The sequence below is a fragment of the Capra hircus genome, chromosome 28, assembly GCF_001704415.2.
Source record: "Capra hircus breed San Clemente chromosome 28, ASM170441v1, whole genome shotgun sequence".
NCBI classification, from domain to species: Eukaryota; Metazoa; Chordata; class Mammalia; order Artiodactyla; family Bovidae; genus Capra; species Capra hircus.
The window spans coordinates 21,100,423-21,114,919 of record NC_030835.1 but is presented as its reverse complement, the minus strand read 5'-3'; the positions used below and the strand labels follow the sequence as shown (position 1 = coordinate 21,114,919).

The following is a 14,497-nucleotide window of genomic DNA, read 5'->3' as shown; positions in this document are numbered from 1 at the left end:
TTGAAATAGCTCAGCTGGAATTCCATCACCTCCACTAGCTTTGTTCGTAGTGATGCTTCCTAAGGCCCACTTCACTTCACATTCCAGAATGTCTAGCTCTAGATGAGTGATCACACCATCGTGGTTATCTGGGTCGTGAAGATCTTTTTTGTACAGTTCTTCTGTGTATTCTTGCCACCTCTTCTTAATATCTTCTGCTTCTGTTAGGTCCCTATCATTTCTGTCCTTTATTGTGCCCATCTTTGCATGAAATGTTCCCTTGGTATGTCTAATTTTCTTAAAGAGATCTCTAGTTTTCTCTAGTTGGCCACATTCGCTCACCCACTGCTACATTTTTTTTTACAACTGGCTTCCCTGGTGGCTCAGAGGTTAAAGCGTCTGCCTCCAATGTGGGAGACCTGGGTTTGATCCCTGGGTCAGGAAGATCCCCTGGAGAAGGAAATGGCAATCCACTCCAGTATTCTTGCCTGGAGAATCCTATGGACGGAGAAGCCTGGTAGGTTACAGTCCACGGGGTCGCAGAGTCGGACATGACTGAGCAACTTCACCTTCACCTTCAAACATCTTTTACTTATTTTTATAAAATAAATGACACTAATAATTAACATACTAATAAGTGATTTTAAAAAATTCATACCATAATAGTACATACTTACTAAGTTTCTCTCCAAACTAGATCACCAGTTCCTCTTCCAAAAGACACACACTCTTACCAACTGCTGATATGCATTTGCAGAAATACTCTATGGACATTAACTAGCAGACATTTGTATATACAGAGATATAAAAATGTAGAACTGATACATGGTAGACACCATAATAATGGTCTGGATAAGTTTCAAATTAATTGTTCTATATATGTTCATGTGTTTATTTCATAATGAAACTCAAATGAGCTGATTTTTTTTAAAACGTAGATTTGAAATGTTGCTCACCTGAGAAAAATTTATCAATGCCTTCTCACTGTTCTTGGGATAAATACTTTTAACAGGGCTTATAAGGTTCTACAAAATCTACCTATGTTTCTGAGCTCATTTCACACCAATCTCTTCCCTCACTTACTATACTTTGGCCATACTCACCTTCCTTCATATTTTCCAAAGCCAGTTTCTTACACACTTTCTGTCTCACACACTCTGCCTAAACCTTCCCCTCACGCTTGTCTAATTTACTTCTATTCTCTCCCAGCAAGGAGCCTTCCTTAATCTCCAAGATTAAGTTCAGTCCCCCTATACAGGATCTGAGTATCCCAAACCTTTTTCTTCACAGTCTTCTTTTGTAGTATATGACTATACTGTTATTTGTATGACTGAACCGTAAGGGCTAGGCTAGTCCCTAAGGGTGACTCAGTGATAAAGAATCTGCCTGCCAATGCAGGAGACAAGGCTTTGATCCCTGGGTCAGGAAGATTCCCTGGGGAAGGAAATGACTACCCATTCCAGTTTTCTTGCCTGGGAAATCCCATGGTTAGAGGAGCTTGGCGGGCTACAGTTCACGGGGTCACAAAACAGTCGGATACAACTCGGCAACTAAACCACCACCATAAAGGCTAGTACTATATTGCTTACCACTGTGCCTAGTTCATACTGAGCGATCTGCTCCCCACCCCAAAAATTTGTTTTTCACTAAATGAATAAGACATTGCTAAAACATGAAGCTGAATAAGGCAAAGAATACTGGTCAAGACAGAGAAACTGTCCTCATCAGTAAAGCCTTTGGGTTTAAATTTATCTTGAATTTATCTACCAAAGTATCAAAAAAGAAGTTGACAGGTAATATAAAAAAATACAGGGATGCCAGCCCCACCCCTCATTTTATTTCTTAGATGGAATAAATCCAAATCCCTTAACACGGCATGTAAGGCCCTTTGTTTACTTCAACGGCTACTGAAGTATGAAAATGTCTCCCATGCTCTGAAAATACCCACGTAAAATTATATGCTGATACACAAATACACAAAATACTTTCCTTCTATGCCCTCACTAGTACTATTACTTTATCCAATCCTTAACATTTCCCCCTAGCTGCTTCTCAACAGGTCTCCAATTCTGAATTATATTCATCTTTCAAGACGCAGCAAATATGAATCCCTTCTTTACTGTTACCAATTCTATTGATAAACTACACTTTTTCCCTTATTCCCACAGTATTTTACTTTTACCTTGACCAAAAATAGTATATATTTTTTCTACCTCAATTATAATATTCGTACATCTGCCTCTTCTATCAGAGCACGTGGTCCCTAAAACTGTCTCTTAATTTCCATCGGTATTTCCCTATAGTTCTAGTCTACTGTTTCATTCACAGTAGGCCTCACAAAGCATTTAATAAATTTCAACTAATAAGAAGAAAGCCACTGAAACTTACTTTTATAAATGATATAACAACAAACACATGGGGCTTCCCTGGTGCATGTGTGCTGGCTCAGTGGTAAAGAATCTGCCTGCCAACACAGGAGACATGGGTTCGATCCCTGATCTGGGAAGATCCCATATGCCACAGAGCAACTAAGCCTGTGCGCCACAACTACTAAGCTGTGCTTTAGAGCCCGGGAGCCACAGTTAGTGAGCTCATGGGCTGCAACTACCGAAGCCCTTGCCCTAGAGCCTGCACTCTGCAATAAGAGAAGCCACACCACAATGGGAAGCCTGCACACCACACCTGTAGAGTAGCCCCTGTTTGCCACAACTAGAGAAAGCCTGTGCAGAGAAACAAAGTCCCAGCAAAGACAAAAATAAATAAACAAAATTTTAAAACTATAAAAAAATAAATATATATGGCAGGTTCTCTACTAACTCATAATCGTTAGCGAGCATAGGAAGAAGTCAAAAGAAATAAGTGAAAGTAACAGGATGATTAGACGACTTTCTGTTTCTAGTCACAAAAAGTTATCTGTGAGATCAAATGAAATTGGGCAAGTTATAAACTTCCCCAGCTATGAAGGAATAATGTTCAGCAAGCAAAAGAACAATGAGATACAAAAAATCAATTTCATGTCTATATTCTTGCAAAAAATGATTGGAGAATAACACCATTCAGAATAACAAAGAACATCAAATATCTATGAGAAAATCTAACAAAATGTATGTAAGACCTCTCCACAGAAAAGAACAAAATATTCTTGAGACAAATTAAAAGGAGATTAAAATGAATGGGAACATATCACCAGTTGCTGCTGCTAAGTCACTTCAGTTGTGTCTAACTCTGTGCGACCCCATAGACAGCAGCCTTCCAGGCTCCCCCGTCCCTGGGATTCTCCAGGCAAGAACACTGGAGTGGATTGCCATTTCCTTCTCCAGTGCATGAAAGTGAAAAGTGAAAGTGAAGTTGCTCAGTCATGTCCGAGTCTTAGCGACCCCATGGACTGCAGCCCACCAGGCTCCTGCGTCCATGGGATTTTCCAGGCAAGAGTACTGGAGTGGGGTGCCATTGCCTTCTCTGATATCACCAGCTGAAGAACTGAAAAACTCAGTATCACAGAGATTTTCCTCAATTTGATTTAGAGACAATGTACAACCCCAGACAAAATCCCAACAGTTTAATAAGTGTCTGTGAAAACTGCCAAACTAATTCTAAAATGTATACAGAAATGAAAAGGATAAAGAAGAACCAGGGCAATGTTTAGTAAGGATGAAGTTGAAGGAATTTCACCTTTAAATAAGAAAGCTGAAAAGGCAAAAGAAACTAGAAGTAATGCTTACCTTTAGAAAGTGCAAGTGAATGATAGTAACCACAAGCAACCTGTACTATCTGGATATCCGACAAACTTTTAATATTTCTAGAAGAGAAGAAGAGAGATCAGGATTAGTTAATTCCATTTAATAAATGGATCCTGAATGCTATTTATGCTATTTATTGACCACCTACTATGTGCAAAGAGTTTCCTTACCAGCAGTTCCTTACTAGCATGACTTAGCAGTTTATGCTTTTTTCACACAAGCCCAATTTATAAAAAATTTACGCTAAAATCAGTAAACAAAATCTAAGTATGAAAAATTAAGAGGTGTGATGAGAAAACACTGTGAAAGGACAATATTTAAGCACAGTAATCTATGCTCACACTTCAGCGCTTATGTTTTTATTATCAAAATTTGAAAAACTTTAAAGTACGAAACTTGGTAATATATTTCTAAGACAAATGTACATGATCTAATTTGTTGAAAATTGGTGTATTTGGCCCAGTTTAGTACATGTTCTCCTCCATCAGGTTCCTTAAGAACCAGCAGGGATTCCTATCATGTGATGCTACCAATTCACAAATTATGAAACCTATTCCTTTTGGACTAACCTTCTCCTTTGCATCTAAATCAGTGATATTAAATGTATTTAATTCTTTACTACAGAAACTTAATTCATATCTATTATGATCACTGATGTGTGAGGTCATATTTCTGCCATCTCATGCTTCTGCCTTACATTTTTTTAGCTTCCTTTCCTCCCCAATTTCTGATTTTCCCTTAACTGTAATGTAACTCTAAAGGCTAAGTGTTAAAACATCATGAAAATCAAGCAACCATGCATGAAGCATCCCAGGTTGTACGTAGTTCACCTTCACCTGGTCATTCTGCTTTTCCTGAATTAATATTTTCAAGGAAAAAAGGGGGTGGGAAAATACAGTATGTTTCTTATTTCCCTTTACCTGATACTGCCACCTGACCTGATTATGCCATTTGAGAGTCCGGAGCAAGTTCTGACCAGAGTGTCGATACCCATGATTTTCGGGAGGCAGCTTCAGCAAACCAAATTTTAAGCGGGAAAAAGGAGAGTTACTCTAATTCCATATTGTTGTATTAAAAATAATTTATTTAGTGGATTTATGTTAACTACAAAACTTGAGAGTTGTACTGCTACCACTTAGCAGAATCCAACAAGTTAACAGGGTCCAACATATTTTCAGATTTTCAAATATAGCAAAAGGCTATATATACACTGGCAAAGCAAAAACAGGAATAAAAAAATACATGGATATGTACAACTGTGAAGTTATTAAACATTTACTGTTACTGCTTATGCATATTAGGTATATCATACATTGACTAGTGAACGATATTAGATCATTTTAAAAAAACAACTGTTCCTGGTATCAAGCCCAATTTGCAAGACTAAGTAAAATCTTTTCAAATTCTACTTTCTAACAGCACTGTTTTCACCTTCACAGCATTTATCTCTATAAATTACTGGAATACTTATTCATTTAATTATTACTAGTATACTCTGCTAAACAATAGCTCTTTAAGAGTGGAATATGATCTTATACTCATGGAATCCCGAGCACCTACCACAATGCCTGGCAAAACGTATGGGGAAACAAAAAGTATGTCAAGTGTCCACTCTTTGAGGATAAGCCAATCTGTAACTTCTTTGAGGCTTTAGTATTAAACTATTCATAAAGTTTGCCCCCAAAACTTCTAAATTTGCACCGCAATTTACACTCAGTGACTCTCATTACCAAAATAATATCATGCAGCTTAGAATATAAAATGAATTTTTAGTTGTGTCTGCTTGAGAGAAGTGAAGATGTTCTTCTGTGGCATTACTGTTTCAAAAGAAAGAAATCTCTGCTTTTGTCTCTATGGAGATGTAATACACTGAAGATGAGGGAGTGGAAGTGGGAAAGAGAAGAGGGTTTTTTTTTTTTTTAAGCTTTCAGGAATTTAAAAAAGAAACAAAAATACTGTTGTATATATGAATAGTGTTGGTGCATTTTTCCTGAAGAGACAAGTCCGAAAATTCTTAATGAAACAAAGTTTTACAGAATTCATCAAAAATAATCCCCAATGAGTAAAAAAGATAATGTAAATGTTTTACAGTTTTCAATTTTTAAGAGGATTCAAATCAAGTTAATAGGAAAGTCAAAACAAAAGAAATTTTGTAAATAAAAATATATTTACACATGTATATGAAGATTCCTAATTAATAAGAACTATGAAAAGAAAATCAAAATTTCAGATGTCTAGGGTAAATATTCTATAAATACTTATAAATTTAACCGTAAAGTTTAGAGTTCTTGTCAAACGTTTTTAAATGGCTACAACATCACTAAAATTATTCATTGTAAAGAAAATAATTATTTCTTCACTGAATTTTGAAAGATGTTTGAAATTTTAAGAAAACAGTGCATAAACCTGGAAATAAGATTTATACACCCCTCCCTTGAGAAGCCTTGAAATCAAAACATAAATTGCTGAATATGTGTACTGTTGTATTGTTACATTTTTCCAACAATGTACAGGGGCAATATAGGCAGAAACCAAGCATTTCCAATTTGTCTGCAAAGGTAAAATGCTTTACCAACCATTAACAAGAAACAGCGAAAAGTTTGAATATAATCAAGAATTTAGTACGAAATCAAGAATTTGAAAAACTAAAGCATTAAATATTCTGCCAATTCGAAAATCATCAAGGTGTATACACTAAATAAAGCTTTCTGTATGCCAAATGTACCTCAAGAAAGTGGTTTTAAAAATAAATTTCCCAGTAAAACATAATCAACAATTTTCCATTTCCCAATTAAGCCACAACTTCCTTATTCATCTGAGAAAAGTCGTAGCTGATTTTGAAAAATTTAGGCTAACAACTGATCTAGTCTCTACCATTAAATATTCTTTAATTTTCTTTTTAATCTGAAATACTCTGTACTTTCATATGCTGATACTAATATTAGGCAGAAACTGTAACATACTTTTTGGCCATGCCATGCAGCTTGCAGGATCTTAGTTCCCGTACCAGAGATCCAACATGGCCGACAGGTGAAAGCAGAGTCCTAACCCCTGGACCGCCTGGGAACACTCTGCAATATGCTTCAAAACTGAGTTAAATCAAGAAAATCTATTCATATGTCTAAGTTGCCTCCTATCATATGTTTTATTCAAAACGTATGTGAAAGTTACAAAGCTGGCTGACATTTCTAAGCACCTAGAAAAAGGTTTGGATCTAAGAAATGATTTGGTGTTGAGACTTAAAAAGGAAAAAAAAATCACTAGTGATCTTTCATAAAAACATACTCCTACTGTACTGAAATACTAAATTGCCCTTTAAAATATGAAGTACCAGTAAAAATTTATATATATGTATACATATGTGTGTGTCAAAACAGATCCAAATCAGATTAGCCCAATGAAAAACTGAGAAAGTTCAACAGGAAGGACACCCTTATACACAGATTAAAACTAGTAAGATGTTCAGTAAATACATAAACAGAGAAGTTTAGCCAAAGGACTCAATTAAGATCTCTTACAGGTCCCCATTCAGGTTCATTAAAAGAGCAAAGTTACAGGGTTATTGGGCAACCTTCAAATAAACTGTCACATAATAAAATTTTCTCATCTTTCTCTCTTTACTAAGCATCTATGGATTACTGTCTCTTAGACCAGAATTGAACAAAAAAAAACAAAGGAAAATTCAGTGGAGTGAAAAATATGGGAAACTAGACAGCCTTGCTGTGAATCATGGTTTTGAAAATAAGGACTTAGAAAATCTAACATCTAACTCTCCTTTCAATACTAAAAACACAAAGTTCTTAAAAATCTTAAATAAAAAAAATCCCGTTCTACAATTATTACTTATGGAAGGAAATAAAGGCAGAGAGAACGTGACAAATGTGAGATCACTCTGTTCCTATGAATGCTTTGCATTTTGTAGCCAACAGCCATTTGGCTGCAAATTAACATTTTCTAAAAGAAATCAAAATTGAAATGACTAAAAAAATTCAATTTACTTAGCTTAAGGAAAAAATTCTCTCTCCCAACAGCACCATCATTAAAGAGGCACTAAAAGCATAACGGGAAATGTGTTTGCTATTTAATTGTTATTACAGAAGAAACAAAAGGGAAGAAATTTGGGGAGTTTTGCAGAATTTGATTACAGGTTAAAGAAAACACATTAATGAGACATATCCCAAAACAGACAGCTCATTATTCGAACAAATATAAAGCATCAAACTAAAGATGAAAAAAATATTTTAATATGCTAAAACAAAACAAGTACTTCAAATGTATACTTTAAGTTTTTCAACAGACACACACACACACATTTAATAAAAAGATATGCGCTTGCTGAAGGATCTAGCTACCATCCCTACTTATTAAAAAAAAGTCATTTCTAATGATAAGAGTTCTGTTCTGGTTTTTTTTGTTTGTTTTTGTTTTGTGGTTGTTTTTGTTTTTTGCACCATGCAACTTAAGGGATCTTAGTTCCCTGACCAGGGATTGAACCTGTGACCTTAGCAATGAAAGCATGGAGTCCTCACTGGAATTCCCTCCTGTTCTGAAATGTATTATTTCCTGTGCTCCAATTTCTTATCCTAGTAGTTATCTATTTCTTAAGCCAGGGCAAACATTAATAATGTTAAATTAAAAACAAAATATCTAAATGTGTATACTATAAAAATGCTACCTGGAATAAATGTAAAATTAGTGTAATACCTTGGTTCCCTAGAGAGTTCTCCTTTATCCCTATAACTATTACCAAGGGAAAAAACATAAATAAAGAGAGTTTAAGGAGACAGGAATTTGTATAATTTTAAACAGTAAGGACAAGTTAGTGTATTAATTATGTACCCAAAAGAACTGGATATTCTTCTTTAAACCTTTATGTTCAGGATTACAGTTTTTAATATTAAAGCAATGGTTATGCCCTATGTAACTCTGTAAAACTACAATACTGACTACAATATTGATGAAGCATTGCTTATTTTTAAACTGAAATAATTCTATGATCAATCAGTGGTTAGCATAAATTAAATTGTGGTCAATGCTATGTAAAAATGTAGAAAGTGAATTATTCTTTTTACTCTAAGCATATGGGACTTTGAAATTCAATAAAAACAATAGACTAAAAAACAAAGAGAAAGAAACATACAATCAACCAATATTTAATGGTTTAGTCTTAATCCACTTAAAGATTTCAGTGAGAGAAAATTTATAATAAAGTGTGCATTCTCTACCCCTTATCTTTACAAACATACATAATCTGGGAGAAAATATGAAATATACAAAAAACAGCATTCAATCCAAACTAAAGGCAAGCACCTACCCAATAACTTGCCTTTAGGGCTTAAAGGGGAGGAGTAATTATATATCAACTCTTAAATGCCCAGTAGTAAGCAGAATGATTTAGATAACAAATTTAGTATAAAAGATTGTTAAAGACCCCTTTGTCGGTCACCTTTGTTACCTGGGTACTCTGATACATTCCTCTGATCCTAGCAGGCCAAGTTGTCCATCAGAATCGAGACCCCAAGCATACACCTGGCCCTTGTCATTTAGTGCTAATGTATGAGCTTCTCCACATGAAACAGCTACAATATTTTGGGCATCCAGGGCAACAACCTGCTCTACAGAAATCAGAAACAGAGACATTATGTTCTAGTTTTAAACTCCTAGTAAGAATATAGTCTTCATCTTGTACAAAAAAGCTAAGGAAATGCTGAAATACAGACTGTAATTTAGTTATTCTACAAAACCTAACAAATACATTCCACACAAAATTCTCACTGTAGTAAATACAGATATATGTCACAGGGCATAATCAACTCAGATTATTAAGTAACTTGAATATTTGGGGGAAGAAATTAAAGGTATATAAAAATTTTCTTGGGAATTGCTCTTCATTCAAAACCATTACCAATAAAAGGAGTCCAGCTGAAAAGGAATCATTTGAACAAATAGGCTGTTTTTTAACAATAAAATCATAACCAACATATGTATTACCATATGGGATACTACTATGGAGTGATTCTGAAACAAATGAAATAATCTGAATTAGCAATTTCTGATAGGAAACAAATTCTTTACAGATCTCATAAAGTATCTACTAGATATGCTGAGGAGAGAACTGAAAGGCAATGTGACTATAACAAACAGATTTCAGTTTATGGGCTGCTATTTTAATGTGAAAGATATAAAAACTCCACATGTGGTTAAAATATGTTCAACTTTTAAATCAGAAATTAATTTAAAATATTGGCCCTCATAAGACTGTCAATACCCACTGACAAATCAGTAAAGAAAATGAAATTGCTTCCTTAGTCTCTTTAAGATGTGCACTATCAGTATTTTACTAGTACACACGTTTTTTTTAAAAGACATCATTTAAAATTAACGTCTAAAAAAACTAACCTTCTTTAGCCTAATAATAAAGCTATGTCTTCTATAAACTGAAAGTGTCTTATTGCAGAGCTGCTAAAACTGAACCAATAAGAGTTTCCTCAGAAGCATATTCTAGCTCAGTGTACAAATACAGCTGTTCAGTAATAAGACAGATTACGTCACAGAGGTTTGAATCCCTAAGTAACAGAGAAAATTCAGATTGCATCTGAATTACTTATTCTGCATCTTGGGGTGGGAAGTTAGCCCTTAGACAGCCTTAAGAATTTGTATAACTCTAATGATATGTCTTTTAAAGTACTTACCTTAAAATACTATGAGTTCATTATTCATGAAGTTGATAAATAGTACATGGAAATTCACTACGTGAATCTCTCACTTTTTTGTGTATATTTTATACATATACATGTTTTTATAAAATTATATTGTAGAAACATATGAAAACAAAACATAACATATATAACATACTATCCCTCCTCCCAAAAAAATAAAAGGACTTAAAAGTATGGTATCATTTATTTATATCAAAACACTCCCATAAATCTTAATTATGAAGAAAGAAGTAAAATGCAAAAGATCTGTTAATCTTTCACAGAGGACCCCTAAATGAATCAATGTCTCTCCAGAACAATCTTCAAAGGAGCTGGAATAAAGAGCAAAAAATGAGAAGATGAGAAGAAGGATGAGTAAGACTGGTTGGTTCAACAATGATATAGGTTGGTTCAACAATAATATAGGAAGAACACTTAAATTTGGTATCAATTGCTATAAAATCAAAGACACCAAAAACCCAAGAAAGAAAGAAGACACAATCATTCATGCCAAATATTAATATTTACTGTATACTTCTTGTGCTCTAAGTACTAGAGAAAGATAAATAAAACAGAGTTCTAGTCCTCAAGGAGTTTCCAGTCTATAGAAAAACAAGCGAGATAAGGAGTCTTATTAAAGGCAAAGGTAAAGCTATACAAAAGGCACCACGGGAACATGAAATACTTTTAAAAGATACTAGGAAGAATTTTGGAAGACACTAACACTAAGTTAAGTATGTGAGGAAAGAGAAAGAGATGCCATGTATCTGTTAGAGAAAATTCAAATTACTTCTTCAAATATAGTAAAACAAACTAAAAGCAAACTGAAGCAACCGATTAAAAAAAAAAAGAGGGAAAAAGTAGTTGATATGTCAATAAAAACATAACCTCCCTAGTATTTAAAGACTAAACAGGAGGAGGGGGGAGCAGAAGCTCAGTGAAAAAAATATGCAAAAGATGTGAACTGACTGTCCACTCAGAAAAGGAACAGAAATGGCTCTTAATCCTATGAAAAAATGTCAAATCCATTGATGAGAGAAATGAAAATTCAAACTACGCTGAGAAGTCAACAATACACTCAACTTGGACAATTCATAAAGCCATAAACTTTTAATTTGTATACTTCTCTATTTGATTACAAAAGTTTACATTTATCAAAAGAATGAGAAGGCAAGCCACTGACTGGAGAAATTATCTGCAAAACACACACCTAATAAAAGACCTATCACCCCTTCCCCCAAAATAGATCTATATATTAAATGTTCTTAGAACTCAACAATAAGAAAATAAACAACCCAGTTAAAAAATAGTGCAAATGACCTGAAATAACACCACACCAAGAAGACATAAAGATGGCAAGTCATATAGCAACAGAGAATTGCAAATTTAAATGAACTACCATTATAAGCCTATTAAAATGTTTAAAACCCAAAACACTGACAATACCAAATGCTGGTGAGGATATAGAGCAACAATAGCTCTCCTTCACTGATGATGGGCGTATAAAATGGTACAGATACTCTGGAAAACAGTTTGGCAGTTTCTTACAAAACAAACCATACCGTTATATGATCCAGCAATTGTGTTCTTTCACATTTACCCAAAGGAGCTTAAAACTTATGTCCACACAAAACTCTGCACATGGATGTTTATAGCATCTTTATTCTTTCCAAAACTTGGAAGTAACCGAAATGTCCTTCAGTAAGTGAATGAATAAACTGTGGTATATCCAGAGAGTGGAATATTTTTCAGTGCTAAAGAAATGAGTTATCAAGCCATAAAAACACATGGAGGAGACTTAAACGCATATTACTAAGTGAAAGAAGCCAATCTGAAAAGGCTACAAAATGTATGCTCCAACCATATGACATTCTGGAAAATGCTTTTACTGGAGACAGTAAAAACATTACTGGTTGCTTGGGTTTAAAGGGAGGGAGGGATGAACAGGTAAAGCAGAGGGAATTTTTAGGGTACTGAAACTATTCTGTATGGTACTATTACTATTCTGTATAATACTAAGCGAGCTTCCCTGATGGTTTAGACAGTAAAGAATCCGGCTGCAATGCAGGAGACCCAGGTTCAATCCCTGGGTCGGGAAGATCCCCTGGAAGAGGGCATGGCAACCCACCCCAGTGTTCTTGCTTGGAGAATTCCATGGTCAGAGGAGCCTGGCGGGCTCATTTCATTATATAGTCATCAAACCCATCAAATGTACAACACAGACAATGTTACAGTGAACTATGAGTGTGGATGATATGATGTGTCAATGTAGGTACATTAATGGTAAGAAATGTACCCCTGTGGTACAGACTGGATAGTGGGGGGCGGGGGGGGTGGTTGTATATGTGTAGTATAGAGTACATGGGAACTCTCTGTACTTACTACTCAGTTTTGCTGTGAACTTAAAACTGCTCTTATAAAGTAACTTTTTTAAAAAGCTTATTTATAAAAACACATACACCAAGATAACATTTTTCATCTCATAAAATTCAAAAGTCAGATAACAATCTGTTGGGAAGAAAGGCACTCTTGTATATTCATAGTGGAAGCACAAAATAGACACCTTTATGAAAAAAAGAATGTGTCAAGACCTAACAAAACATACATAATTATCTTTTGGTTCCAGATCTAGCCTACAGATACATCTGTGTACTAAAGGGCAGCAGAATTGCCAACTCAAAATATGCCATTTTGGCATAAGGATTATTTTGAACTGAAGGCCACTAAGAAGAAAAGCTCTCTGCTCTCCTTCAATGTGCCTAAAAGCAGGACATAAATCTGTAGAGGTGTCCTATCTTTCCTCTCTACCAGGAAGGATAGGAGTTAATCACTGGAGACAACTCGAGACCCTTATCAGCTGAGAGACAGCACCAGTACAAACTATGTAACAAACTTTACTCAATAGCCCTTATCTTTCTTAAGTCTCCCCACACATTTACCTCCCCCCAAACTGCCAAGCCAGAAACTCAAAAAGCCGTTTTCATCTTGTTACTTCTCTATTTACTGTCCTTTTAAGATGCTATATAAGCCCATGTTCTACCGTCCCCTTGAGTTACTCATTACTGAGTGCTAACGCCTGTGAACACAAGGCAATACACTTATTCGGCTTTTCTCCTTGTTGATTTGTCCTTTGTCTATATAGGCAAAGTTGGAGAATCTAGGTGTACATATGTGCTATGTCGCTTCAGTTGTGTCCAATTCTTTGCGACCCTATGGACTGTAGCCTGCCAGGCTCCTCTGTCCATGGAATTCTCCAGGCAAGTAATAGATTCTTCAACTGGAATGGATCACCATGTCCTCCTCCAGGGGATCTTCCTGACCCAGGGATCGAAAATGAGTCTCTCATGTCTCCCACATTGGCAGGCGGGTTTTTGGTTTTTGTTTTTTACCACTAGCGCCACCTGGGAAGCATACAAATATACAAATATGCATGTGTGTGAATGTGTGTTTTTACATATATCTGCAGTACTGTATAAAATAACAAAAGACTGGAAATAGTCCAAAGATCCATCAATAAAGGATTTTGTTCACACACTGGGATTCTATGCTCTGAAAAATAAAGAGGAAATGCTGCAAGCTGGTGTGGAAAGATCTCAAGGGTATATTATCAAGGGAGGGAAAAAATCAAGATGTGAAATAACATACATGATTTGTTATTTTCTGTCACAGTTACCTATGTTTATTATAGCTACAAGGGATGTGGATACAGAGGGAAATAGGGTGGTCAAATATAAGAGCAAAGCTTCTCAATGTGTATTTATTTTGATTTCTGAACCACATGAATATACTCTCTATTCAAATTTGAATAATTGTAAAAATTAAACATTAAAGAAAGTAATTAAAGCAATGTATCAAGACCAATGTTTTCACTAAAACTTAACTGAGCTCTTTAAGATTCCTCTACATACTAAAAACTCAAGATAAATAACTTTGGTTCTCTTAGAATTTGAGCCCCATCAAATTACTAAGATACCTATTTGGAGTATAAATAACTATTATATACCTTGGAAGAAGTACTTAACACAGGCTTTTCAGACAACAAATATACAAACTAATAAGTTCTCTGTATAATTTTTTTAA

General features: G+C 35.0%; 1 protein-coding gene across 5 annotated transcripts in view; it reads right to left on the bottom strand.

The window, feature by feature from the left end:
• The window catches only part of HERC4 (HECT and RLD domain containing E3 ubiquitin protein ligase 4), a 124,965-nt gene that overhangs the window by 85,160 nt on the left and 25,308 nt on the right, over positions 1 to 14,497 (bottom strand). For all 5 annotated transcript variants that reach the window (XM_018042293.1, XM_018042294.1, XM_018042296.1 and 2 more), the window contains 2 exons: positions 9,175 to 9,334; positions 3,702 to 3,778 (listed from right to left, as the gene is read on the bottom strand). In XM_018042293.1, coding sequence (XP_017897782.1) covers positions 3,702 to 3,778; positions 9,175 to 9,334 — 237 coding nt within the window. The remainder of the gene's footprint in view (positions 1 to 3,701; positions 3,779 to 9,174; positions 9,335 to 14,497) is intronic.